We start from the raw sequence: 27,482 nt of genomic DNA, 5'->3' as shown, positions 1-27,482 counted from the left end.
CCAAGCGTCTGGTGTTGTCATGGCAGTGAAGTTCCAGAGCTCTTGTCAGAAGCCGTCTTCCAAGAAGAAAGGTGGTGCTCCTCCTCCTTCTGCTCCAAGCATCAGAGGATGGAGGAGCCTAAGGGATTCACAGGTGCCCCCTTTGGGAGTCAAACAGCAAGGTAAGGGCTGCTCCCACAGGAATTGGGTTGGTTTCTTTTTAAAAAAAATAAAATAAAACGACACCTTCTCGAAGACAGGGCATATCTTGTGCTGGGGCTTGTCAACGATCAGTCCTGAAAGGCGGAAAATGTAAGAGTCTCTGAGCATGTGGTGAGTGGCTTTCCCACTTGAGAACCCACAGCCATCCTTCCAGATTTCTGGGATTCTGAGCAGAGAGTGCTCTTTTCTGGCAGCTCTTTTCTTGGAGTAACGCGGGCATTTTGTGTTTTAAAAACCAAGCTACAGTTCATATGCCACTTGTGTTCCTGTTACAATGCTTACAAATAATTCACCATGGATTTGAAGTTTGCAAGAAGCGTGTGAGTTGCCACATACAAATATTCACACAAGTATGGATCATATACAGTTTCTTTCTTGTAGATCTGTATTTTTCTTGAATCAAAGTTCATGTAGACATACGCTAAGTCACAATCCTACACAAGCAAACAAACATACCCCTGAACCTGCTCAGAACTGCATTCTGCACATCCCATCAGCCTAGATCACAGATCTGTTGGCTCCTTAATAGAAGACAACTTCAACCATGCATGTAAATCACACTTGCATGCACAAATATAATAAGACATAACAGGGTTGTAGAGTTTCCTTCCATAGCAGGAGTGTGTAACCTGTGGCTTTGCAGATGTTTGACTCCATCATTCTAGAACATTGGCCACACTGGCTGGTGCCAATAAAATAATAATAATTATACTAATAATAATTTTATTATTTATACCCCACCCATCTGACTGGGTTACCCCAGAAACTTTGGATGGCTTCCAACACATATAAAAGCATAATAAAACATCAAACATTTTAAAAAGGAGTCCAACAACATCTGCAGGGTCACAAGTTGGGCGCCGCCAATTCACACCTTTAAGGGCTTCCCATCTGCCTTAGCTGTTAGACCAGGCTTCCTCAAACTCTGCCCTCCGGATGTTTTTGGCCTACAACTCCCATGATCCTTAGCTAGCAGGACCAGTGGTCAGGGATGATGGGAATTGTAATCTCAAAACATCTGGAGGGCCGAGGTTGTGGAAGCCTGTGTTAGACACTTCAAATTCAATTCAAATGTTACTTCTATTACAAATGCTTCATCTCTGCAAGCACACCAGCTTGCCAGATGGAACAAACACCCCCCTTTCACGTGCTGTTCTGAGGATCCTCCCAACATCCCCTTGAACCAATTTCAGGGGGCAGGGGGGCATTTAGGGGGAAGGATTTTAATGTATTACCCTGTGCCATAATTCTGCAAGTCAGATTGAGCTCTGAAACAGCCTCATACAGGGCTGGCCCTTCCTCAGGCAGCAGGTGCTGGTAGGTAAGGAGTGGTGCAAAGGTGTTGAAGGATCAAGTGGCATATACCCCCTGCTGCCCTCAGGTACGATGGGCGATGCTGCTCATCATTACCAGGCAGCATTGAAGTAAGAGTCAAGTGCCCACCTGCTTAGCTTCTGTATATGGAAGGGTGGGGGAGGGAGGGAAGCACCACCTTGTCCTCCAGGCTCCAAGTCGGCCAGCAAAACACCTGGACTGGTTCTAACCTTATAGACCGATTAACTGGAGACGAGGGCTTTTTCTCAGCCGGAACTTGCCGGAACTCAGTTCCGGCACCTCTCAGGTGGGTGCCATTGCCATTCTAAGAGAACAAGGGAGGTGTTCATGGTGACTCTTTTTCTAGAATACTAGCACTGCTGGAGACACTGCGATGCAGGATCTGGATTTTGAAGCAGCACTCTGCATCGTTCCAAACACAGGTTGGCTGCCTCTATATATATATCCTGCAGCTATTATTGTGGTTATATAGCTCGGAGTGTCAAAAATTGAAAGCAACTGTGTTACATGACTTTGATTCAAATGCCCCCAGTAGGATCATTCAGCTCTTCATATTTGTATTTTTCTGGCTAGATTTGATGTGTCAGCGATTTATCCAAATTTCAAGAGACCAAGTACTTACCTGCAGGCCCCATACTCCAAAACTGTCTGCTCAGACTTGGTGAGTCTATACCTCAGGGTGCCTCACATGCACAAAGCAAATGTAGTCTTAAGTTTTACTGTATGTGTGGTTGAACAAAAAATATTTTTTTATGTACAGTATTTCCTCTACCCCACCCCACCCCTGCCCCGCATCTAATTTAGACCATCCAGAACTTTGTCTCCCACTATAGCTGCAAACTGACTATTTACAGAGGGATAATCTCTTGGGAGTTTGCCGTTGTGATGTCAAACTATTTCATCTGAGTAGTCTGCCCATAGAAGCAGTTGCTTGCATGCCACCCGTGTGGAGTATCATACAAGCTAATTTAGAGGTACATTGCCTAGAGGGCTTCCACTCCTTGATCATACTAGAGCGCAATCAAGACATACTTGGTTTTTCTCTAATGAAATGGACTGTGACTCCAAGTCTAATAGGAATGCTCTTCTTCATGGTTCCATCCAGCTGTGCCTTCCTCCAGGATATGCCATTCCACCTCCATCCCCACTTCAGTTTTCTTTTCTTTCCCAACTGATACTCAACATTCTGTGGCTACTAAATGTGCTTGATCCTCCTTTTTTTCTTTCCTTATTTTGCCTCCTGAGGGTTTGTTTTAATATCTTTTATAGTCAGTGCTTCCCCCCCCCTAAAAAAATGTTTAGGGGCACTCTCATTTTCCTACTCATATTGAAATACTGCACCTCAACTTAATGATACCCTCTGTTTCTTTCCCCCCTCACTCATTTAATTACTTGCTTCTGCTCTACAATGATAGCTCAGTCGGTATAGCATGAGACTCTTAATCTCAGGGTCGTGGGTTCAAGTCAGAGATTCCTGTATTGCAGGGGGTTGGACTAGATGACCCTTGTGGTCCCTTCCAACTTTACAATTCTATGATTCTGTGTCTTTCCCGCTGGTGCAACTAACCTCATGCCATTCTGTTCTAGAATATGAATTATGCTACGCTGGAGAGGGAGTATTATGGTTTAATTTGTGGATGTCAGAGGTCTATTAATCAGTGATGTGGGTAGGTGGGTGGAGATCCAAGAGCAATATCTGTAGTTTAACAGATATCAGTAGAGGCCTTCATTAGCATATTAAAATATCCTGCTGAAATGGGATAACGAATGCTGAAGGATACCCATTGAACCAGGGTGCTTCAGAATGTACAGACTTTTTACCTAATAGTTTATCTCAGTGTTTCTCAACCAGTGTGCCTCCAGATGTTTTGGGACTACAACTCCCATCATCCCTAGCTAGCAAGACCAGTGGTCAGGAATGATGGGAGTTGTAGTCCCAAAACATCTGGAGGCACACTGGTTGAGAAACACTGGTTTATCTAGCCCTGGCAATGCCGTTTTCCCAAGGAACTGTAGCTATGCAAGCAAATGCAGGAAATAACCATATCTTCCTTTAGAACCGAAAATTAGGACCAGGCACCTACAGTATTGACTATGGAGGCTTCAGTTCTAGTCATCTGAATAAGAAGATGTCGAGCTCTAGTTGGGCAAAAGCCCAGGAGGCAACAAGGCTCACCAAAATGCCACATTTCAATTTTAAGGAAATATGCAGCAGGGGGAAAGCTCTGGTGAGTGTTTGGCTTTAAGCTATTTGTTACATGTTGGTTTAGTCAAGGGGTTAAAATATCGGCCAGTTTCATTTCAGATACTGTACAACCGAGGACACGGGTCTACAGTTTTCTCCGAGACTGGTATCATCTTTAAGAGTATTTTCCAAATGGCATGTGGTTTGTCTTTGTGACATAACCAAGAATGTTATCATTGCGAACTATGAAGGAACGGCCCATCAAGTGTAACAATGGGCATCAGGCAAGTGTACGGGGGAACTTGTCACCCCTGTCTATTTCTCAGGCAAGTACGCTGTGGTCTAAACCACTGAGCCTCTTGGACTTGCTGATCAGAAGGTTGGCGGTTCGAATCCCCACAACAGAGTGAGCTCCCGCAGTGGCGTAGCAAGGGGGGGCAATGGGGGCGGGTCTCCCTGGGTGCCACCCTGGAGGGGGGGTGACACTTGGCGTCCCCCACTGGGGAATATTTTTTATTTATTTTCTGTTGCATGAGATTTTTCAACTGTTCTTATATGTTATTTCAATGCTGATTTCATATCTGAAGTCGGTTTTATTCTGTAAGCTCTAGGGGTTTTTTTTGCAATTCATGTTTTTCACTTTTCACCAGAGCCAGGGCCAGAGCCACATTGGGGGGGGGGGGGGTTGACAAAAAAAATTCTGCACCGGGTACCACCTGGGCTTGCTACATCTCTGAGCTCCCGTTGCTCTGTCCCAGCTCCTGCCAACCTAGTAGTTCGAAAGCACACCAGTGCAAGTAGATAAATAGGTACCTCTGCAGCAGGAAGCTAACAGCGTTTCTGTGCGCTCTGGCTTTCATCACAGTGTCCCGTTGTGCCAGAAGCAGTGTAGTCATGCTGGCCACATTACCCAGAAAGCTGTCTGTGGACTAACGCCGGCTCCCTCGACTTGAAGTGAGATGAGCGCCGCACCCCATAGCATAGCTGCCAAGTTTTCCCTTTTCTCGCGAGGAAGCCTATTCAGCATAAGGGAAAATCCCTTTAAAAAAGGGATAACTTGGCAGCTATGCCCCATAGTTGCCTTTGACTGGACTTAACCATCCAGGGGTCCTTTACCTTTACCTTACCCATAAGCAGTATTATTTAATATTAATAAAATACTATCAAAAACTAAGTAGGAAGGAAACAAAAACAAAAAAAGATTAAAAAGAGGTGCTTCGACTCTTCTATCTGCCAATTATATATAATAGTTATTTCCAATATTTAGCATATAGTGTACACTCCAGAATAACTCCTGGTGAATCATGACATTGACCATGGACCTATCTGAGCCTGGCTTCCCTAAAAAAGAGATCATGTACCAGGTCAGACCTACCTTCCAACCACCCCCACCCCAGTTTATACCACTAGCAAATACTGCTCCAGCCGGTGGCATAATCTGCTGTGAAAAATAAAATAAAGCCTGGAGCTACGCTCCTCCTCATTCCTGTGCTGCCACAAACTCCACATACCAGGTGGCTGTTTTAAAGCTGCCCGTGCCATCTCTTCACCCTATTCATGTGCATCCTTTCTTTCTCCAAGAAAGCAAAGCTGGGTCCTGGGACTTATGAGTACTCAGATTTTCTACAACTCCAAGAGAAACGCCCACACAGCATTAGAGGAATATGTGACACCGGAGCAGTGAGATTTAAAGACCGCATCAGGGTAGGCATCTGTCCTTGCTGGAATGAATTGTGTGAAATGCAACATTCTTTGTGAATGTTTTTTTTGCCATATTTACTTTGAATTTGCTGTTTTTATCATAGTCTTCAACTCTGTCACCTGGATTGCGGGGTTTTGCTTGTTTGTCTTGGTTTCTTTGACCCTCCTGTCTTTCAAACCACCAGTTGTGGTGCAATTCTGCATTGCTTACTTTATAGTTAAACAAAATGCGAAAAATTCCAAGAACTCGGGCCAAAAAGATGATTAGCTATTCAGTCTTTAAACGAAGGCTAACACAGAATTGGTACACATTGACCGTGAAAACCTAGCTGATGAAGAATTACAAAACAGGGCCTTGTCCTGGAGTTTATTTCAACTGGAACATATCCTTAACATAAAAAATTAAAAATCGTTTAAAGACTGAATAGCTAATCATCTTTGTGGCCTGAGCTCTTGGAATTTTTCGCATTTTGTTTCTCTTACTTACCAAGAACTCCAATTTGTGCAGTACTTTACAGTTAATGCAAAACATATTCTATTATTTCATTGTAATTTGTAATAGTTTATTGAAAATAATATAGATTTTTTTAAAAGAAAGAAAGAAAATGTCTCCATTTTAAAGGAATCATAGAGTTGGAAGGGATCCCCAACTCTATGTTCATCTATTTCAACCCCCTGCAATGCAGGAATCTAAACTAAAGTATCCATGACAGATGGTCATCGAACCTTTGCTTAAAAAGGAGAGTCGACAACCTACCAAGAACTTTGGGTCTTTAAAACCTGCATTATTGGGGGAGAGATCTAGGCTGAAAAGTAGGCTTAGAGAAACCACACCATGAAGCCACTGTCCCCATTTCCAGCAATGTGAGCCTATGTCTCTCCAGAGCATCAAGAAAGGCAGGTGGGACTGCAACATCAGGATACAGAAGTCAACCATTTGGGTTTTGTTCCTACTAGGGGGATTGCCAGAGGCAGACCTTGGGTTCTCAAATTTCAGTGGCGCTCTGTGTGACACTAAAATTTGGCACCTTCTACCTCTCTTGCTCTGTTCTACAGCTTTGTTGTGATGCCCCCAGCAAAACAACATCAAACTTTTGGTTACCTAAAACATGCTCAATACCCACACAAGACTTAACCAGCTGTACTCTTGCATGCATAAAGTATATTATTCACTGTATCATATTATAGATTTCAACAGAAATAAGTCATAAAATACAACGGAAAAAGCAGAAGAGTCAGTAGATCGGTTCAAATTCTAATCAGTTCATGGATCAGGTGCAAACATATGCTAGTGTCTGTTCCACCTGCATCTGTTCATCAGGTCCACGCAATCCACAAGAAGAGTTGTTATTGTTCCACAGAATCCTTTCACAAAGTGTAAGACAAGGATTTCCGGAATATTAACCTTGTTTTGCCAGACTGGGCTTCATCAGTAGTACAAGTGCATATGTAATGTACCAAGATAGTGGATCTATGGCATAGTAGTAGCTTCTGCTTTTTCCGTTGTATTTTATGACTTATTTCTGTTGAAATCTATAATATGATACAGTGAATAATATACTTTATTTATGCAAGAGTACAGCCGGTTACGTCTCGTGTGATGCCCCCAGCAGCATGGTGCCCAGTGCAGCCGAACCAGTCACGCTACCCCAAAAGCCTCTGGGTTTACATTTGGCTCAACATCTAAAACCCCCTTGTTCTAACGTGTCAGAAATTAGATTGCAGCCATTATGCATGTACGAATGGCTGTCATTGCTATGGTCACCTGCGTTGGGCTCCTTTCAGTCTGTACATCCCTCCTTCCTCTGCTCCTATCACCTGTAGAGTCTACAACCTGCTCATTACCTCAGGAGTCCGTAAGTAGGGGTGGGAAGCTTGTAGTCTTCCACATGTTTTGGGCTCCCAAGTCCCATGATTCCCAGCCAGAATGAACAACAGTGAGGAATAATGGGAGTTGTAGTGCTACAACAACTGAGCTTGTGTTGTAAAAAAAAGAAAGGTTTTGATGTAGATGGAGAGTTGGCATGGTGAAAGGCTCAGGATTCAGCCGTCCATACATCTTCCCTTCCTTGTGAATCATGGAGGCAGGAATGCAGGACAGATATATTGGCTGCCTTCAACGGTTTTGTGGTTTAGCACCGGCAAAATAAAAATTATTCACCACTCGACTGACACATTTATGAAGCAAGAGTGACGCACAGTGGATTAGTAGGTGAAACACATTAAAAAAAATACTACAACTCTTAACTGCTGGAAAGATTGCTTTGCCTGCAAAATACCTTTAATCACAGTATTATTCATTGAGTTGTACTGTTTTCTTTGTTCTGAACTCTCGTGCAGAATTTCCAGGAATTGTTTTTGTGATGTTTTTCTATAATCAAAAAGCCAGGTTTCCACCCTCACTTATGTCACAGTAGCAAAGATGATATCAATAGTACCACAAAAGGGAAACTGTCTTAAAAGATATGGTACATATGTAATACTCTAGTCTGTGCGAGGCTTTTGTTGTTTTTGTAGCTGATACAAATCAGCTGATAAAAGCTGATAAAAGTGTGGGGGGGGTGTTAAAGGGTGTTTAAAGGGAGCATCTCCTCGCTCCTGAAGTCAAGGGAAGGCTCCTTGTCTTCCTACAAGAACCTGAGCTATTTCCTCTGCTAGAGGCAACTAGGAAGCAATTGGTAGACACGAAGAACCAGCTTATGTACATGTGGCAGAAAACAGCAAGGTCCTAGGGCAGGGATTAAATAACCTGTGGCCCTCCAGATGTTGTTGGACTCCATCAGCCCCAGGCAGTGTGGCCCAGGGTCAGGGATGATGGGAGTTGTAGCCCAACAACATCCAAAGGGACATACATTTCCCATCCCTGATCTAGAGTTTTTCCTCTGGCAGGCCTTATTTAACAGCAGTGTGACAAGCAGAAATTCATTCTGTAGGTGAAACTTTTCCCATTGCCCCATCCAAATGCTGGGGAAAGTTCCACCCTTTGAATGCCTGTTTTCTTTTCAAATTATTCTTTATTGATTAAAATTACATATTTATAATACACAAATGATAATAAACAAGCACAAAACAAACATAGCATCAACATTAACAAAAGAAAATGAAAACTACACCTACTACAGTAACTTCCAAATCAAAACGAATGCCTGCTGTTTTCACACAAGCCCTACCAAAGTAACTAAATAAGAACTGGCAGCCCAAGACTTCGCTAATAATTATTGAGTATTCATCCTAATTAGTTTGCCAGGTGATTAGACGACACCAGCTATTTAATGAACATAGAGTCTGATTTGCTTGCAGGAAGGCTAGATCACATGGTGTCAAAATAAATGTTAATATGTATGTGCTTTCTAGTGCAATTCCCCATCATTTCTCTCAATGCAAGAAGTCCAGTATTTTGATAAGATGCACCTGGTGAGCAGGAGCTCGAAATCAACTATAATTGTGTAACATTAAATTGCCAGCATGTGATTGCATTCAGCTCAAAAACAGCAGTCTGGCAGCACCATTGGAAACAATGTGTAGTCCAGATAAGAGATGGCCATTGCTCTGCTGTGGTTATGTTAATGCCCCTCCCTCTCTCTCTCTCTCACCACCCTAACCTTCTAGGAATGTTATCCTGGCCCAGGAACCTATGGAAATCCTTATGCTGCCCTGAATGAAAAGGAAAAACGCTCTGTGACTGCACTTGGAATAATGGACAGTAAAACTTCAAAATGCTTTGCTTTTCCCAATGTGGCAAGTTTAGTTTCTTAGTTCTCTACTTAGCTGCTCCTCAATCCTCGTAGTCTTCCCGTTGGACAGGCTGGGGAAGCCTTGTGTTGCTGATATGGGATCGCATTCCCATGCCACACCGTTGGCACGGGATTATGATCCCATGTAGTTTCATACGACTACAGCCACATCAGGACCAAGGTGTTTCCCAAGTCCTCGCCTACTCAATGCAATAGATGCTGCACTTTTGCAAGCTCCCCTCTCTAATACTTTCTTAATCTTTGATTTCAGGGAAGTGGTTTGGGACCTGGCACCTACAATATCAAAAACGGGGTGGATGAGATGCTGAAACGCGTGGTCAGCTTAAAAGGCCCTTATGAAATCTTCACAGGAGACAGGTCAAAGCCTATTCCCTATGGGCATTACGCTACTGATGTATGTACGCTCATCTTCTTTGCTTGCAAACTTTTTTTAAAAAGTGTCATGTTGCTGGGTTAGTACTTCAAATGATAAGAGTTGCCAGACTTCAGTTTGACTGGCAAAACACCAGAAAGTCCTTGAACCTTCCCCACACTGCCTCTTTTAAGCGCCCAACTTTTGGAGTAATGAAATTAAAGAAGATTCTGATCGTCTTTGAAAAGAAGGAAATATAGAAACACAAAAAGAAATAATTTTCTATGTGTTACATTTTGAAGTTTTGTGATCTGTCAGGTTCTGCTGCTTGGAACCCTGAATATTCTGATGAAAAAATGTCTAAATTATTAGACAGGAATTTGTAAGAGTTCAAATGTCTCTACTGCAATATTGTTTTTAATGTTTATAACACTCCAGACCAGGGTGAGTAAACTATTCAGATTATATTGATGATTAAGTACTTATTTAGAATTTTGTCACAAGTGTTCCAATACACCTCATTTTCCATTAAATGTCTCAGCACCCTTACAACAAATCTTGTATTATACAATACTATAGATGGATTGGAGGCTGAACAATGCAAATAACTGCAGCTGCTTGGAGGGGGGTGGGCATAGGAAATCTTGGGGGTGGCCCTTTCTGCCAGTGATAAATATTGCATTGCTTTCCTTTTCCAAAATGGAGAAATTTACAGGTTGAATGAAAACAGTATAGAAAAAGCAGCAGTGGTAGACCAAAAGCAGAATCAGGGCAGATCCTACCGTTCAACAAATTCAATTGCATTATGTGCATTTTAACTGTAGTAAGCCTCAACAAAGCATGTTGAAAATTCATTTTATATAAGATCATTGAACCTGATACAATCTTCCTTCAGATCGTTGAGCTTGTGTGTGTGTTGTGTGAAAATTATAACTGCATTCCATAAAAAAACAGCAACAAGAGTACCCTCATCTGACTTGCTTCCTTTTTTTCATAAAATTGCACAGAATTGATATACAGTACACATACTGTACAGTCGTACCTTGGTTGTTGAACGGAATCCGGGTTTGTGGCTTTCGGGAGCCAAAACGTTTAAGTTGCAAAGCGTTTGAGATCCAAGGTACGACTGTATCTCCTTTCCTTGTTTAATGTTGCTAGAAAAAGTCCACCGAGCTGAGTGGCGCCACACTGAAGAGCTTCCTGGAAGAACTAGAATCAAAGGATAAAAGGAAGCACGGCACTTTCGGCCATCTTGTTTGGAATCCCCTGTGCCCCTCCGATCGGATCTTCTGGGCCACAGTCAGTCAGTGTCCACGTGAACAAGTAGGTGACTTTCCATTGCTTCTCGGTTGCAATCGCAGTGCTAGTTTCTTCCAGATGGCAGGGTTGGGAAGTCATGTGAGGTGAAAAGGGTTGAGTGGGGAACAAACAATAAAGAACCAACAGGCTGCTAGGGCAGTCCGTTATGGGCCCCAGGCTATCCAAAGAGCTGGACTAACTCCTCAGTTTTAGGTCGATGCAGAATCGCAGCCAAACAGCCAAGCAGAGTTGAGGGCAACCAGCCACGCACCTGGAGTCTAGGGGTTTGGGGCAGAGTCCATTGTGAGATAGCGTCAAATTAATATATGTTTTGGTGGTTGTGTTTCAACTTTTGTTTCATAAATGTCATAGGCGTATCTTGGGGGCCTCCAAGTACATAGAAGCCGGTATTTTATGTGGCTTCCAAACTGGTAAGCACTCAGTCACACAATATTGCTAGTCAAGTGAACAAGGGGAATCTCTAGCAAAACGTTGTGCCGTGTCTCTGGCTCAAGTAGGTAGCTGTATCTCCCCCACGATGCCTTTCTATAATCTTTGTGCTGCTACACAACTGTTGTATTCACTGATTCAAAGAAATTTGTTTCACTTCTTACAGTTCTTGACAGGGCCAGGCTCATACGACATAAAGCCCATCAAGAGAAAAGAGTATGAAAATCAGCCACCGTTCTGGATTGGTGCAAAAAGATTTGACAGGAAATCGTACCGTCTGTTTATTGGAAATACTGTGAGTGGGAAATTATATGATCGGGATAGAGCAAGTAAAAAAAAAAAAGCCTCCTCTTGGTTTTCCCCTTTAGAACGCTCTTCTGGTTACTTTATGAATCTGTCCAGCCAAAACACTTGTGTAAACGGAACGGTCAGAGTTTGACTAAGAAAGACCGCTTACCGTAATTTTCCCAGTGGCGGAAGGGGAGAGAATTTGGAGTTTGCATATAAAGGTGCAGCTACCTAGCTTGCCCTTCCTGAAAAACTATGCAAATCGAAACAGCCATTTATCAAAATTTGCACTTCTCCAGATATTCCAGTGCAGTGCTCCTGCCAAGTAATGCATGTACTAAATGGGAAAATGAGAAAGAGAGAGAAACCAAAATGGACAGATTTGCCTATCCTGAGAAGGGGCTCAATGGAGCAATGGGCATCTCACATGAGCCCACTAGGAAGCATGGCAAAGGCACAAATGGTGAAGGGGCAGAGAATCAGATTGATTGGAAACATTTTCCCTGCCCACTGCCCAGTTGCAGGTGGTGCCACACACACACCTAGCCTTATACTTTGACCACACTCCTATGTGTACTTACTTAGAAGTAGGACTATCCCCCCAAGCAAACACATTTATGATCAGGGGATTTTGCAGTGCGCAAATAAAATACTTTTGTCTCCACTAGGCTCAAGTGCCCCTTACTTTGTGCTGGGTTGAGGGAATCTATTTTAGATTGTTTGATAGTGTCACATCCCTTTGGCTGATAGGCTAAAACTCCTTTTAGTAATGATGTGCCAAAGGGATGGCTCTGGCTCTGTTCCTCCTTCTCCTTGTGCCCTTTCTTGTATCATCTGCATTCATCTTTTCTGGGTTCCTGTGGTGAACTGGAACAAAGCTGGGAGGACTCAGTCAGCGAAAGCTTTCATTTGAAAGAGTTCACTTCCACTTAGGGGAACAGGTAAGGACTCCCAGGCAGGGTTTGTTCTCTCTCCTTGATCCTGGAGAGCAGGGAACTTAAAAGAGGTCAAGAATGAAGGGCTCTTTCATAATTGATGGGGAACTTTGCTGGTGGTGATTAAGTGTCATGGATAAAGTTGGCAGAGAACTGAACTTACCTGCCAGCAGTTTGAGAGATTTTAATGCAACGGAGGAGCAAATCGTTTTGCTCTGGCCACTGGGACATCTAAAAAAAAACAAACCCCTGCTTCAGAGGGGCCTCCTCAGTGATCTAGGTTCAAATAGCCAGAGTTAGCAAAATGAATGAGAATTCTTGTACATGTATGGAAATGAAAGGGGGGATTGATGTTCTCAAGTACAAAACATGCAAATGGGGTGTTGTTGATACCCGGAACAGCCTCTCTCTGTTCTACTGCCGTTCTTACCCCAAGGGGATGGGGAAGACTCTTTGCAGAGGCGTTTTAGATGCATGGCCTCTCCCTACAGCAATTGTACTAATGGCAACATTGGAAAAGAGGCATAGCTCAGAAGAAGAGCCAGTGTTTGGCATGCCAAAGGTCCCTGGTCCAATGTTTGTCATTCTCAGTCAGTGGGTGGGAGGACTCTTGTCTGAAACCCTGGACAGCAGCTCCCAGTCAGTGTAGACAGTGCTGAGTTACATGGGCAAATTTATTTTTTAGGCAACTTCCAAACAGCAGCAAGGGAGAAGGCTTTGCCCCCAATAAAAGGCTAGGTGGTTTGTGGAATATCTCCCTCTAGCAGGGCCACCGACATTTCTGATGACAGGAATTCCAGTGTGAAATCTTGGGTGGCTGTTGGAGGACTAGATGGCATGGCCTAATATAGGGTCAAGCCATTGGTATATTGTCCAAATAGATTGGTTTGAAATCATTCTATTCATTAGACTAATCCACTGCACTTAGAGATTCATGAACAAGTGGAGTGAGCCTGTCAAAGCCTTTAAGGCTATGTTCACAATTCTTTCACCCCATTCTCCCTTTGAGAGGATCAGAAGTCTTCCTTTAAGACATGTGTGGGGAGCCTGTGGCTCTCTGTATGTTGGTGAACTTCAATTCCCATCAGCCCCAGCATGACCAATGGTCAGGGACGATGGAAGTTGTAGTCCACCAACATCTGGAGGACCTTATGACAAGATATGTAGATATATATTGGGTATCAATGAGGTGGATGTCTGTTCCAATGTTATAAAGATGAGAGGTGGTATCATCTTCACTATAGTGCACAGTTGAACATTCATGTCGCTCACCAAAATCAGAAACAGTCTCAGACATAACAGGGAACAGCAACAAGCAGTTGTGAAAGTAGTCCAAACCTGTGCATTTTGCATTTCTACTGTCTAATGCCAAAAGGGGATTTTGCACAGAGGGAGTGCTTAATGCCCATTTATCTCCCCACCATGAGCTCACTTTCATTCCGTTGGCCAGACAAGAAATGGATGCTCAAGGGCTTTACAGATCTGCATCTCAGGATACCCAAAGCTGCTCCTTGTCTGCTTTCCTGTTTATAGAACCCAGTTGGAGTTGGCCGCTATGATACTATGAAACATGAGAAATACCGAAAGAAGATCAGATACCGTTCGCTTTATATGCATGATACACAGCGTTACCTTACTAACCTGGAGAGGGACAAGTGCTTACAGTAAGTAATTTTTTTAAAAAAACACACAGAGGAGGCAGCAACTTCTATAAGTATGTGAAATTGTGCTTGAGCAATTCATTCTAATTTGTACACTTGGCCAAATTTGCATGCCTTGTTTTGGATGCCGAGTTTCGATTGCAACTTAGTTTTAGAATTTGGAAACTTTTCAGGATCTAGAATAGTAATAGAATTGGGCTTGTGAAATGTTGAGGCTTTGGCTCAGGCCAGTGGGACAGGAAGCGTTTCGTGTGAAAATGTCTCATGTGGAGATAAAAAGATGTTGCCCATTCTGCTTCCTTAAGGCTAAACAAACCAGGGGAACAATAAACTAGAACCCAGAAGGAGTGGAGCTTAACTAGAATTCCTAAAATTAATTCTTGAATTGGGTGCATTTTTCAGCTCATTTGCATCTCTTTGAAGGTAAACATTTTGCTGGCTTACTCTTCTCACAATTCAATCCTCTTTTTCAGGGAGAGGATTACGCCTGTTAATAAAGGCCTCTGAAGACTCTATTAATCTATCTGAAGACTCTTTGCTTCCTGAAACATAGGAAACTCACTAGGGATCCGCTGCATTTCTAGTTAATGTCCATAAAAAATCCTGCCAAGAGAACACAGACAGACACCTCAACATTTGCTATATTGTATCCTGTACCCATCTACAATCATTTCTTGGTAATTATGTATAACACTCAAATCAAGACCCTTGGTAGAATATGGTAAATGTGTTTTTTGAAAACCAGCATGCTGCTGTAATTGTATCAATATTAAAAATGCTAGACACAAACTGAACTGCTTACTGTTACATGTAGCCCACACCAGCAAAAAAATAATAATTGTACTAGTCGGTTGTATGAGTAAAGAAATCAGAGTTTGCAGTTGCTTTTGGTTCCTCCAAATATTGCAGGCAATCAGGGTCAGGTGTTTTTAAAGTGCCTCTCTTCTGCCAGGGGTTTATCTGGAAAGTGTGAACTCATATCAGAAGCACCAATACATGTTGGTTGGGGGTGATGGAGGAGGAGGAGCTTCTTGGCTCTAGTCTAGTGTAATACCTGAAGGTAACTTGGCAGGTGCACAAGCTATGTACACATATAAACCTTGTGCGATCCTAGTCACACAAACAGAAATAGAAGCAGTTGCTAGAGACATAGACTGTAAGCAGACAGGGATGATTGGCATGAATACAAGTAGTTGTGTTTCCTATCAATCTGTTGTTTCATCACCATCGAACATTTTCTTGCTTTTTTGTGGGTGGACACATTCCCTACAGATCTCATAGGGTAGCACTGACTGTCACAGCATTTGAACACTAGATGGTTCAATCCTATTTGGTGTGTGAAAAATTCTATTTAATTAGACCAACGCGAGCCAACAGGATGCTTTACTGATGTTGATGCAACTACAAGGACCATCATCCCCGACCATGAGGCCAACAATGTTTAGAGGGCACATATTGGTTACTTCTGAACTAGATAGTACCGAAGCACAAGGAACTGAAATATTAGTTCATTTTGTCAATTCCTTTAAGGACATGTTATTATACTGCCGAATAAATGTTAACTTGCACATAATGTGGTAAAATAATGCCAGGCAAGACCCTGTAGGAATTTATGGCAAGGTTCACTTTTCAGACATTTTATAGGCTAATGGAGGCATAGATTCTTTTTTTTTTAAGGATGCAATACAACATATTCTATAAATATGGATGTGATTCCAGGATTAGAAATAACAGTTAAGTCTAGGAAAAAGCTAAAGGTTGAATTTTGATAGCTTCAAAAACCCTATGAGCACACCAAAAAGCTCCTCAACCCAGCTTCTATGAAGACCTACTTGAAATTTTTCAAAGAGTGATGCCCTATAAATGACATTTCCAATGTATCTTCCATTCTAAGTGACTCGAGATGCTAGAGACGTACAGCAAAGATCTTCTCAACACCATTTTATTCAATCACATCAAAATAGCATATTTTTTTATGGTGGTAGCGCAAGTTCTGCCCGAGAGCAGCAGTACAAAACAGCTGACAGTTGCAACGTAAGTACACTGTGGCTGCTGGTATAAAATTAGGACACCTGTGTGGTTGGTACTCTTTTTCACTATGGTTGTAGCAATAGAGGACAAACACACTTGCAGATACAGCCTGTGATGAGAAACAGAACCATGTGCGACACAAAGACATACAGTGGGACCTCGACTTACGAGCTATTCGACATCCGACGTTTTCGAGTTATGAGCGGAAAAAGTGGCCGCGTGCTTACGATTTTTTCGACATCCAAACGGAAAAACCATTTGCGGCTAGATGCAGTTTCCTTGACTTATGAGTTTTTAGATGCGGTTTCCTCGACTTACGAATTTTTCCGTTTCCAATGCATTCCTATGGGAAACCGCGTTTCCTATGGGAAACTCGACTTACGATGTTTTCGACCTACGAGTGTGCATTCAGAACGGATTAAATTCGTAAGTCAAGGTCCCACTGTACTCTACAGATTACAGACTCTGGCACTCCCCCCCCTTTGCCTTTAGAACTCATTCCTGCACAGATAAACAATGGCAAGCATGGATTGCGCTGTCAACTCTCAGTCCATTTCTGGATTCAACCTATGCCCAACACACTGGAACAGCTACAGTGGCTTTTTACTGCTCCTGCCACTTCCTACTCTTACAAACATTATGAGAATGGTTTTCAGATGTGCTACAGTAGTGTATCCAGGGCTTTCCCCCATCAAGGAATGGTTATCAGATGGATCAGTCTAAACACATGTGCATTACTGAGTAACTAAAATATGCTCGTTTATTCTCTTCCAATAAATAAAATCACCATCTGGTCATCATAAATAAAACCCCACAGACAGTAAGATGTTTTCATATTGTATGTCTCACCAAGCCGAACATTTCTTCCTATGTTCAGATAAATAATTCCACGTGAGAATTTTTGAGTCTTGACTAGTCTTTGGATCAGATTTTGGTTAAACTTGGTGCAATGAAAAGGAAATAAGAAACCCAAACCCACCTAACCCCTGTAAAACTGATTACAGATGTGAAGCGAGTTTTATAATGGGGAAGTTCATGGCCCCAGCCCAACTTAACCTATTGCTATTACAGTCATACCTCAGGTTGCGATTGTGATCCGTGCGGGAGGCACGTTCACAACCCGCAGCGTTCGCAACCTGCAGCGCCAGGTCTGCACACACGTGTGATGCGCTTCTGCGCGTGATGTCATTTTGCGCTTCTGCGCATGCGCCAAAACCCGGAAGTAACCCGTTCCAGTACTTCCGGGCTTGGCGTGGAGCGCAACCCAAAAACGTGCAACCTGCAGTGTTTGCAACCCGAGGTATGACTGTACATTAAATTTTTAGGAAGCATTGATGTTAGAAGCGTTGGGGGCTTATTGCTTCAGTGCAGAAGCTTTAGCCTAACAGTTAGAAAAATCACTAGCTTTTAGAATTGTGAGAAAGAAAGTAGCCATGTTAACATTTTAACATTAATCAGAACGTATGGAAAAGGGGGGTAAACACAAGTGTAAATTTGAGGCCCGCTCCTCTCTCTTTCTAGTGTGCAACCCAACCCCCTGGACCACTAAGGTTGGGCTTAATGAAGTGTAGCCACTGCTACTTCCACAGCCCCACTGACACACACCAGCCAGTGTGGAAGAAGCAGGGGGCAAAATCCCCCCTCACTAGAACAGCTCCCAGGGCTGGGCTGGTGGCCCAGTTTGGGCCTGTGGCTGTCAGCAGCTGGGATGGCTCAGGATCCAGTTGATCATGTGTTGGTCTCCCAACCCCAGGTTTCTGCTGAATATCACCAGCTGTATATGTCACCCACCTTCTGAGCGAGCACTTTGGAGGGCTTGACAGATGGCAACAGATCTCTCTCGCTGACAGATCTAGGCAGAGGGACAGCTCTGCTTCATCCAAACCCCCTGCCTTTTGTTGGGCAGGATGAGGGTAAAGAGGATGAAGAAATGGTATCTGTCCTCCTACAAGGCTGGCTGCATGCAAGTTTGGCTTCTAGATGTACGTGGCTCTCTTAAGGCTTACTGAAAGTGGGACTTGTGGGTAAATGTGCATAGGATTGGGTTACATCATACAAAAGCTTACGTTTCCTTTCATCTACATGTGGGGTCCATGTTCGGACGTTTAAAAAATCTGGATTTCTATTCCTACCCCACCCGCATTTCCAAACGCTAATGAGGTCTTAAAAATAGAATGGCTAAAATGATCCAGGTCTCTTCCAGTTGATTAAGGCACTAAAAATAAAAACTTCCTAAAAATAAAAGATACCCATGGTCAATACTGCCTTTCAAACTAAAGTTATGTGCATCATCTACCACACAAAACCCACAATTTGCTACACATTTCAAAAACAAAATAAAGCATAAATTAGTTAGGCAACAAAATGAAACCACTTTGCTCAGTGTCAGATCAGTGTTGATCTTCTCCGTGTATTATGAAAGTGAGGCCAATCTTGCATTTCTGACAATCCATTTAAACTGCTAATCCAGTGTCTGTTACCCAAAAAACAGATAACCATAGCATATTCTGTATCTTCTTGTAGCAGCAGCAGCGAAACCAAAAAGCAACACAGGAAAACAAACAAACAAAGGCCATCCAGCGGCAGTTTGCACTGAAGACTTGTAGAACAGGGGGCAAGGGAGAGAACAGACAAAAGCAACAGCATTTATAAACAGGAGAGATAAATGTATCAATCCCTCCACAGTGCATGCCAGCAAGTCTCCCCCTGCATCAAATAAACTTTGATGGAAACAACTAAAGAAAAAAGTACGGTAATTCAAAGTAAGAGAGAGAGGCTGAACGGTTCAAATTGCCTGCAAACCATAACTTCCAACGCTTTCAGACAGACAGGTCTACAACTGTGAATCTAATGCATGGTTACTTTTAACAATTCAAATGGAAATTCTGGGAAAGCTTAGTGATATGGTATAGGCAACAGTGACGTAATTTAAAGGCAGTCTCATTTGGCAAGTATTTGGCACTACCCTCGTGTAGAGGTGATGTTCTAAATTAGAGGATCCCATCCCATTACATTTGTAGTAGTGAAGTTCCTATAAAACTCCCGCTGGCAATTGCTAGCCAGATTGCAGTTCTAGCATCCTCAAAATTCAGATTTTTTCCATTCTTCTACAGGAAACCACTAAAAGATCTATAGCAAACCTATAATTAAACCTTATAGGAATTTCCATTTCTAAGCTATAATATTATTAAGTGTAGATTTTTTTTCCATATAAAGGCAGGAGTTTATATCGCTTAAATCACAAATATGCTTGAAGTCTTTGGGACAGCAACAACATGCTTTTGTTAAGGGCAGAGCAATTAGTTATTGTAAAATCCAACTTCACCCAATTTCTTGTTCAGGTGAGTCCGATTTAATGTCTTGCAGATTTGCAGATTTTATCATACACCTCTGGAAAAGCATCATTACAATGAAGTTGCTTCCTCAGCTTGTGGTACAGCGAGCCATCAAACATTTCCCAGAATTCCTCACGGGTCATATAGCAATCAGCATACAACATCTGAAAACTGAAAGGAAAAATGAAAAACAGATCTTAAAATTGTTGCATCAGAAGGCGGCAGAAACTATTGCTCATTTCTTTGAGCAGGCTCTTTTGCCAGCACAAACGTTCAGATCTTGTCCTAAAGGAACCCTTTTGTCTAGTCCCAAGTACTCCAATAGCACCCCATGAAACCAACTCTGAATTTTAGAACAGAAAACACTTCAGACTGCTCAGTAGCCCCCAAAGGAAAGTCTGTCATAGCAGCTTATAATGAAGCATGTTTTTGTTAAATAATATATGCCTTCAGGTAAAAAGGATCCTTTAAAAAAAACCTGATCAATAAAAAATTAAGTTACAATTTTTTTTGTTTGTGCAACATCATCATGCAGCAAGCTGAAAAGGTAACTGCAAGAGGGTTCTCCTAACAACATGAGAGAATGCCCTTTCGGGACTTAGGCCCTTACCCATGAACATTCCTTACAAACTTTTCTATTTGCCTGGTGGAAGCCTTAGCTTCAAAGTGTTTTGTTTTGGGCTCTCCATAGGCTCCAACGTCCACATAGAGCTCTGCTTCATTTCCTTTTGGGTGGATCATGCCAGGGTTATTGGGCAAGATGAAGGGGCAGAGCCACAGAGGATAAACCTGGAGACAATGGAAGAACAAAAATATTCATGGCAGAGCAATACATGGGAGCCACTACCCAGCCCTTCTGAATCCTGGAGTTGAGACATGTTTTGTGTAACTACTGCTACTAAGAACAACCTGGAAGGTAGGAAAGATGCTCTTACTTTAATGTCACTGTGGAAGGTTTCGATACATTGCTCAAGGCTTTTTATGGGGACCATCATGTCTTGTACAACGTGATGCTGCTCATAGAGCTTCCGAATTGCTTCTCCTTGGGTGAGTTTTAAGAGGGAGATTTTAGGAGGAACCATCCAGCCGAACAGGTAGCGGAAAACAGGGTTATTGCCAAATGGGATGATATCCTAGAAAACAGACCAACACATTACAATTACTAGTTGCACTAATCAGTACATACAATAAAATAAAATAAAACCACAGCACATATGGATTTAGCTAATTAGCAACAAATCCCACATAACATTGGAAGGAAGTCCCTCCTTCTAAGGCCCATGGAGGACTTTTGTTAATGGGATCTTCTGTGTAGTCAGCTGCAACAATATGATGCATTTCAGTCTGGGGAATTACTGCAACCATTTTTCCAGTTGGCTCACCTTGGAGCTTACGACAAGTCCTGCGGGGAAATGCCTCCTTTGCCCCCAATGGCTTGAAATCAAAGGGCGTGGGCAAATGAAATGGTTTTTTTGCACTGGCCACTGATCAGCTGACATCAGGCAACCAACAGGTGGGCAGCTGTCAAACTGGGCCATGGGAACTGGTACACGCCAGCTGGTCAGATCTAGTTTCTACCCCGATATGGAGAAGAAGTTCGGCCTAGTCAACTATTTCGCTAACTAGGTTTATCATTACCAGAGAGAGGGTTGAATTGATAAGGAAGTGTCCGTGGGCTTGACTGACAGCAAATATGGCACGAACTGGAACCTTACCTGGAGCTCCCAGAAGATGCTCCGTGTATGCCTGTGATAGTAATGCCTTGCCGGGATATATTCCGTTCCCGTCTTGTTAGCCTTTAGATAGTTCTCCACATGCTTGAAAAACCATGGCTTGTAGTAGCACCCAATTCTGTTGATCTTAACATAAACCGGAACACAATGAACACACCAACACAAAAGCAACTTTGCCTGAAGACAAAGTTTCATAACGTGGCTCTAATTGCAGCTGCAATTGAATGCAAGTTCTTTTAATGCTCAGCACATTTCTGCAACTGTTAAGAGTAAGATTGTCAAGGAAACGCCAACAACAGGTTGTGTTGATCACAGGTAGCTAAGAGGGTTGCTGCTCCAGATGTTACTGCACTACAATTCGTTCCACCCCTAAGCATTGGCCAGCAATGGCTGGGGCCAACTGGCAGTTCAGTCCAACTTCTGTAGGGTGACACACTGTCTATCCTTGATGTAAAGTCATGCAATGTACAACATTTACATGCAATTGCCTGTATGCAATCAACACTGGCAATTATTTTTGAAGATAAGAACTGCCTACAGGCCAATTCTGTGCACTTCTATCAGGCAAATTGGTTTGCCCCAGGCCTGTGGGAGAAATAGTTTTGTGGAACGGCCTCTCCCACCAGGTTAATTATGTGCAAGACATTCCACTCATGGAAGTATTTGCCCTGTATTTTGTTAAACTAGTTTAACAGTCACTCCTTCGTCCAGAGAACCATGGGAACGAACTACTTTTCTGTAAGAGAGGCTAGGCTCCAAAAAAAGAATTTACAACACTCTCAATGAACTACAGTTCTCTAGGAGAAGCTACCATAAAATACCATAAAAACTGAAGGAAGCCTATACTGCAGATCTGGCTCTCTTAACTTGAGAATCAACAAAGTGCAGCAATTGATTATCAGAGGCAAGTTTGGCTAGTTCTCCCCCCGCTGGTGCCCTTTTTACCTGAAGAAGTGAAAGAATCAATGTCGTTACCTTACTATGATCAGCTTCATTGGTCAAAACTCCGGTCATTATGACAGCTTCTTCTAAAGAATAAACCAGACCCTCCACAAAATGGTTTTCTTTCTTCTCAGATTCTTCAGCAAATCTCTTGCAGATTGTCTTCAGTCCTCTCACAGGCTCATAATGCAGTTTCACATATTTTTTCGCTGGGATCATTTTTATCTCTGCTGCCACCAGGAAGCCCAGTGTGCCACAAGACCAAGGAACTGCATAAAATAGGTCTGAGTTCTCCTCCTGCAAAAAGTACGCAACGCTAAGGCACATACAGATACAGAGGAGGCATAATGTCGCAAACCACAGCAAATTAGAATGTTATCTTACCGGTGTACATCTCACGTGGCTCCCATCAGCAAGAACAAGTTCATAGGCCACGCAGGAATGCTGAAACAGTCCATAGATGTGGGAGGAAGATTCAATACCAGTCCCCATGATCAAACCACCTGAACAAGAGATCATTGCACAATCAGATGAATTGTATTTTAATTTTCCAGAGGACTTACTTAAATAACAAGTGAATTTTCCCAACTTGGGAATCATACAGTGAGCATTAGAGCTTATGCATCACAGAAAAGTTTAAAAATAATTTGCTTTTAATTGCTAAGTGGAATAGTATTGAAATATTTAAGAGTTGTAGTTATATTTTACAAATCCCAAGACCTCTCACCTACGGTAAGGTCATCAAGTTCTGGTACCACTGGAACAGTCCATCCTATGGGGTTGAGGTGTGCTGTTAACTGTCCCATCGTGACCAAGGGTTCCACACGGACAACCTAAGGAAGAACACATTTTATATGCCAATACTGAATACCGAATACTCAATACAAATCTGATGCCAGAGCAGTAACACAGAAATGCACTCTGCTCCATCATTTGGTGCACACCTTAAAAGTTACCTTGGTCTTTGTGAATCAGGAAATACAGTGGAAAAGAAATACTTTAAACAGGTTAGTGTGGCAGATTATGCTTGCCTATCCTGGATGTAATTAGGCAAATTACAACTAGGAAACCCATAGCATGAATGCTTTAGGTTGAGCAGCACAACAGTACTTTCTGTAGCAGACAAGGCAGGTAAAGGTGCACCATAAACTTGAGATTTTGGCCCAATAAAATCCTGTCTGCACTGTTTATCACATACATATATACTAGAACATGAACAAAGTGCAGGATCATGCCTCTGTTCCTGGCTATTGTACCTTCCACTTGCTAGGAAGAGTTGTGCAAGCCAACCTCCCATGAACAGAAGTCTCATCCTTCCATTTGCATATAGAAATGGCAGCTTTCGTTTCTTTCCCACCAATGAGTTTGCACTGCGCCAACCTGGGCCCTTGCAGTAAGCTGCAGTGACATGAAGTCAGGTAAGTGCTGCTGCCCCACTGCCTGCTACCAAGACAGAGTGAGCAAAAGATAGCAATTCTGAAGACACCAGCTAGTGGGGATACATCCTCAGTAGTACTGCCACACCAGAGGTCCTGTGCCCCAAGTTCTGATTCCTCCACTTCGAAATCATGCGCCTCATCCTTGGTCAGGCACCTCAAAGAGGACCAGAAAGCACAGAAACCAACAGGCTCAGTGGTGTTGAGCAATGGCCGCATCCCTTGAACAAAAGTTCATCACTTAAATAGAAGGATAAATTCCAAGCTTACCATTCTCTCAGTGTCCACTTTTAGAACATCCATCAAGTTGATTGTTATATTCTTAAGTGTCTTCTTGTACTTTCCAACACGAAGAGACACTGTAAGCCAGCCAGGACGTCCTGTGCACATATATGTTTTTAGCCCTTCTTTTTTCCATTCTCGTACCTGCAAGAAAGGAAGATTAATTTAACACCTTATATATAACAACTTGATGTTGTTTTGCAAGTAATAGGCCATAAACAGATTTTCATCTGAGAAAACTGATTCTGACTAAAAGAATCCTATGTACACTATACGCACGCTTCCCTGGAAGTCCCATTAAATAGAATGGGGCAATTCAAAGCAAACATTTACCAGTACTTAACAAAATTTATATACTGCTTAATTTAGAAAACCTAAGCCAACAGTTCCCGAACTCCCTCCCTCCCCTAGACTACTTGAAAATTCTTGAGGGTCTTGGTGGACCACTTAATGGTTTTTCTGCCTGTTCTCAAGATAGTTACCTTCTTTTGTGTTAGCTTTAAAATTTGCATTAGTATTGCAATTAAGATAGAATAAGAGCCTACTAGGGCTGTTTTCACACTCCCACTGTGCTCACTGACATTCCGGTGCAAATGCATCCTGGACTTTGCAAATGCATCCTGTACAGTACTTTGTTACACTGCTGTTTTATGAGTTTCCCCCAAACTAGCTTCACACTGATTGAGACTCCTTAAGCCATTCGTAATTCATCTCCAACCAAGGTGTGAACACTTCTGCATAGGGAAAAGTCGTTCCTGCCTGCCAATGCACCCTAATGTGTACACAAACAGACACAAATCTTACACTAATGGAGCCGTGTTGATGTGAATAGCTGGGGAGGGGGGAGAGAATGAGCTGTGCTGTGGAATTCACTGGGGCAGCGGAAGGGATTTCACTGAGCTTTAAAGTGGTAATGTGAACACACTCTACTATCTGAAAAGCATGACAGCACAGGCCACTCTGGTCTTGATTGCACTGTGATGAGCAGAAGACTGCAGTGTGAGGTTAAAGTATCTCATGCTAATAAACCCCACGATGATGATGCCATTGGTGTGCATGGTGTTCTTCTAGCTCTAGCATGTCTCCTCTTTGGCCTTTTCTCTACACTAAAAAGCCCCAAATGCTGTAACCTTTCTACACAGGAAGTTGCTATTTTCATCAACAGGAACAAAAGAGTAAAGACTTGTTTGGTATAGTGACCTGTCAGGGAGACATGGCACAGAATAGGCTCTCTGCAATTTGAATGCTTCCTGATTTATGGTTTCCCTAGCATCAGGCACATACCTATGCAAGCCACATACGGACTCCCCTAATGTTTATGCCTCTTTTCCATAAACAAGAGGACCACTGAAGACTAGGTGTCCCTTGTGGTCCTTTCCAACTCTACAATGCTATGATTCTTTGAAGAAGATACTCTCTAGAGAGCAACAATGTGCCAAATACTGGCACTGCTATCTTGCAGCACCTTTCCCTCCACTTACAATTGGCTTGTAAAATAAAAAAATTCCTTCAGTAGCACCTTAAAGACCAACTAAGTTTTTATTTTGGTATGAGCTTTCGTGTGCATGCACACTTCTTCAGATACAGTGAAATGGAAGTTTCCAGGCACTTATGTAGAGAAGGGGTGGGGAGGGGTGGGGATGGGGAGGGGGGATCACTCAGAAGGGTGGTGGAAATGGGTGATTGACTGACTGATAGCTGTTGATGACCGCAAACGACTGCAAATGGTTTTGCATGAAAAAGCAAGGGTTGAGATGGCTGAAGATCGCTTATCATGTATAATGAGATAAGAACCCGATATCTCTGTTCAAACCAGGTCCCTCCATGGTTTTGAGCTTGGTGATAAGTTGCAATTCAGCAACTTCTCTTTCCAGTCTATTTCTGAAATTCTTTTGTAGTAAGACAGCTACTTTGAGATCTTGTATAGAATGTCCTGGGAGATTGAAGTGTTCTCCTACTGGTTTTTCTGTCTTCTGGTTCCTGATGTCAGATTTATGTCCATTTATCCTTTGGCGTAGGGTTTGGCCTGTTTGTCCAATATAGAGAGCTGAAGGGCACTGTTGGCATTTGATGGCATACACAATGTTAGAGGATGAGCAATTAAATAGTCCTGAGATGGTATGTTGGATTGGCTTGTAGTAACAGTAATGGAACGCTTTCTCTGCTGAAATACATCTCTATTTGTATTGACAATCTACCGGTTTCTGAAAGCACACCTGTTTGCAAGATGTGTCCCTTGATATCTTCATCTAGGGCAACCTAGTTAGATGAGCAGGGTACAAATAAATCATCATCATCCGATTTTCCCAACTTTTAATTTTAATGGTACTGTACTGTTTTCTAGTGTATTTTAATGGTTGGCTTTTTATATTTCCAAACTGCTCAGAAACCTACTCTAGCATTACATGTTATATAAGTAAATAAGATATTAATTTAGCACTGAATCACGGCTACAGGCCCACAGCTGATTGGTCAGGAACAGGGAAACTGACTCCAAATCATATCAGCCTCAGCTAGCAAAGCCAATAGCTGGTATGATGGCATGTAGTTGTAGTCCAACATCATCTGGAGGGCCACAGCTTTCCCATCCATGCTTTGGCCCATGGGTGCAGCCAGAGATGCAACCCAAAGCGACAGGGCAGCAACATAATTGTCAGGATATATCCTCTGAGTTTTTGTATGAGAAAAATTTCCAATATCAGCAATATCAAACCTGATTTTAAAAAAGGGGGGAGCACCAGACTCAATGGTTGCTGTGAGTAGACTGACCTGCAACTCACGACTTCTATTTAGCCTCATTCAAACTAAACCTCTGCTCTAGGGAACGACGGCCAGAACACCCCGAGTCTTACTAGAAAAACTGAACAGCCTACGCTTCTTCCAACTTGTAAACCCTTGGGGGGGGGGCTTTCCCCCTCCGCCCGCCCTTCTCACCTGCTCCTGGATGTTGCGAACACGCAGGTTGTGCTGCCGGGGCGCGCTGTGCATCTTCTGCACCACCCAGGCGCGGAACTGGTAGTAGATGTCGAAGAGCACGGAGAGGGGCAGCAGGAAAAGGCAGACGAAGACCCAGCGGTGGTGGACCAGCACGTACGCGAGCCCCTTGTAGCGGGCCCACAGGATGAGCAGCAGAAGCCCGACCCCGAGAGACAGCAGAGGACCCATCGCGAACCCTCGCCGTCACTCACTCGCAACGCGCCTAATCGGATCTCCTCGACTCCCGCACAACCGGCACAACTTGTTTTGCACAGCCGGCCTCTTCAGTCCCCAGTTGCCCTCCGCCTCGTCTTCTTCCCACGTACAACGGTCAGCACCGTCTTAGCAGCGCCGCCGCCCTATGCAACGCAAGGCGGGCAGTCGCCCTTCTCCTTCCCTCGCAAACGGGGCAAGTCTCTTTACAGAATATGTTTGATGATGTCCACGAGACCCGGGTTCAGAAGAACCGCGTCGGGGACACGCGCGCACCTTCCCCACGACCGTGTCACACACTCGCTCGCGGACCGCCACCCCCAGCTCGCGAGTCGACCGTTCCTCGCGCTCCCCTGGACACCCGAGCTGACC

The 27,482-nt window shown here is 43.1% G+C and overlaps 2 protein-coding genes across 3 annotated transcripts; one reads left to right on the top strand and one right to left on the bottom strand.

Annotated features, from left to right (window-relative positions):
* On the top strand, positions 1–17,161 carry CIMAP2 (ciliary microtubule associated protein 2). The gene is made up of 10 exons (XM_088674005.1): positions 1–161; positions 2,110–2,197; positions 3,594–3,764; positions 5,303–5,425; positions 9,032–9,160; positions 9,428–9,571; positions 10,688–10,852; positions 11,445–11,573; positions 14,035–14,165; positions 14,636–17,161. Exons 1-10 carry the CDS (start codon positions 109–111, stop codon positions 14,667–14,669), a joined length of 1,167 nt encoding a protein of 388 aa, XP_088530131.1. The 5' UTR covers positions 1–108; the 3' UTR covers positions 14,670–17,161.
* Positions 16,089–27,469, bottom strand: DHCR24 (24-dehydrocholesterol reductase). 2 transcript variants are annotated; one of them, XM_035123272.3, is made up of 9 exons: positions 26,856–27,469; positions 23,910–24,065; positions 22,931–23,036; positions 22,588–22,706; positions 22,237–22,500; positions 21,244–21,387; positions 20,464–20,661; positions 20,139–20,317; positions 16,089–19,699 (listed from the first exon to the last, which is right to left on the bottom strand). In XM_035123272.3, the coding sequence occupies exons 1-9, from the start codon at positions 27,084–27,086 to the stop codon at positions 19,546–19,548; spliced, it is 1,551 nt and encodes a 516-aa protein (XP_034979163.1). In that variant the 5' UTR covers positions 27,087–27,469; the 3' UTR covers positions 16,089–19,545. The 2 variants fall into 2 exon arrangements, with proteins under 2 accessions (XP_034979163.1, XP_088530129.1); XM_088674003.1 differs by lacking the exon at positions 26,856–27,469 and adding an exon at positions 26,138–26,180.
* Positions 27,470–27,482: the final 13 nt, after the last annotated feature.

Source organism: Zootoca vivipara, chromosome 7 (assembly GCF_965207765.1).
Source record: "Zootoca vivipara chromosome 7, rZooViv2.hap1.1, whole genome shotgun sequence".
Lineage (NCBI taxonomy): Eukaryota > Metazoa > Chordata > Lepidosauria > Squamata > Lacertidae > Zootoca > Zootoca vivipara.
The sequence above is the reverse complement of the archived record's forward strand: the minus strand, read 5'-3'. Positions and strand labels throughout refer to the sequence as shown.

Bases quoted from the DNA above. Each gene is read 5' to 3' on its own strand.
- CIMAP2 (XM_088674005.1), top strand. From the start codon at position 109: ATGGAGGAGCCTAAGGGATTCACAGGTGCCCCCTTTGGGAGTCAAACA. The intron at 2,198-3,593 runs GTGAGTCTATAC...ATCTTCCTTTAG, and splicing joins AAACTGTCTGCTCAGACTTG to AACCGAAAATTAGGACCAGG. The intron at 11,574-14,034 runs GTGAGTGGGAAA...TCCTGTTTATAG, and splicing joins GTCTGTTTATTGGAAATACT to AACCCAGTTGGAGTTGGCCG.
- DHCR24 (XM_035123272.3), bottom strand. From the start codon at position 27,086: ATGGGTCCTCTGCTGTCTCTCGGGGTCGGGCTTCTGCTGCTCATCCTG. The intron at 22,707-22,930 runs GTGAGAGGTCTT...TCTCTTGTTCAG, and splicing joins ACTTGATGACCTTACCGTAG to GTGGTTTGATCATGGGGACT. The intron at 21,388-22,236 runs GTAACGACATTG...GTTTATGTTAAG, and splicing joins ATGAAGCTGATCATAGTAAG to ATCAACAGAATTGGGTGCTA.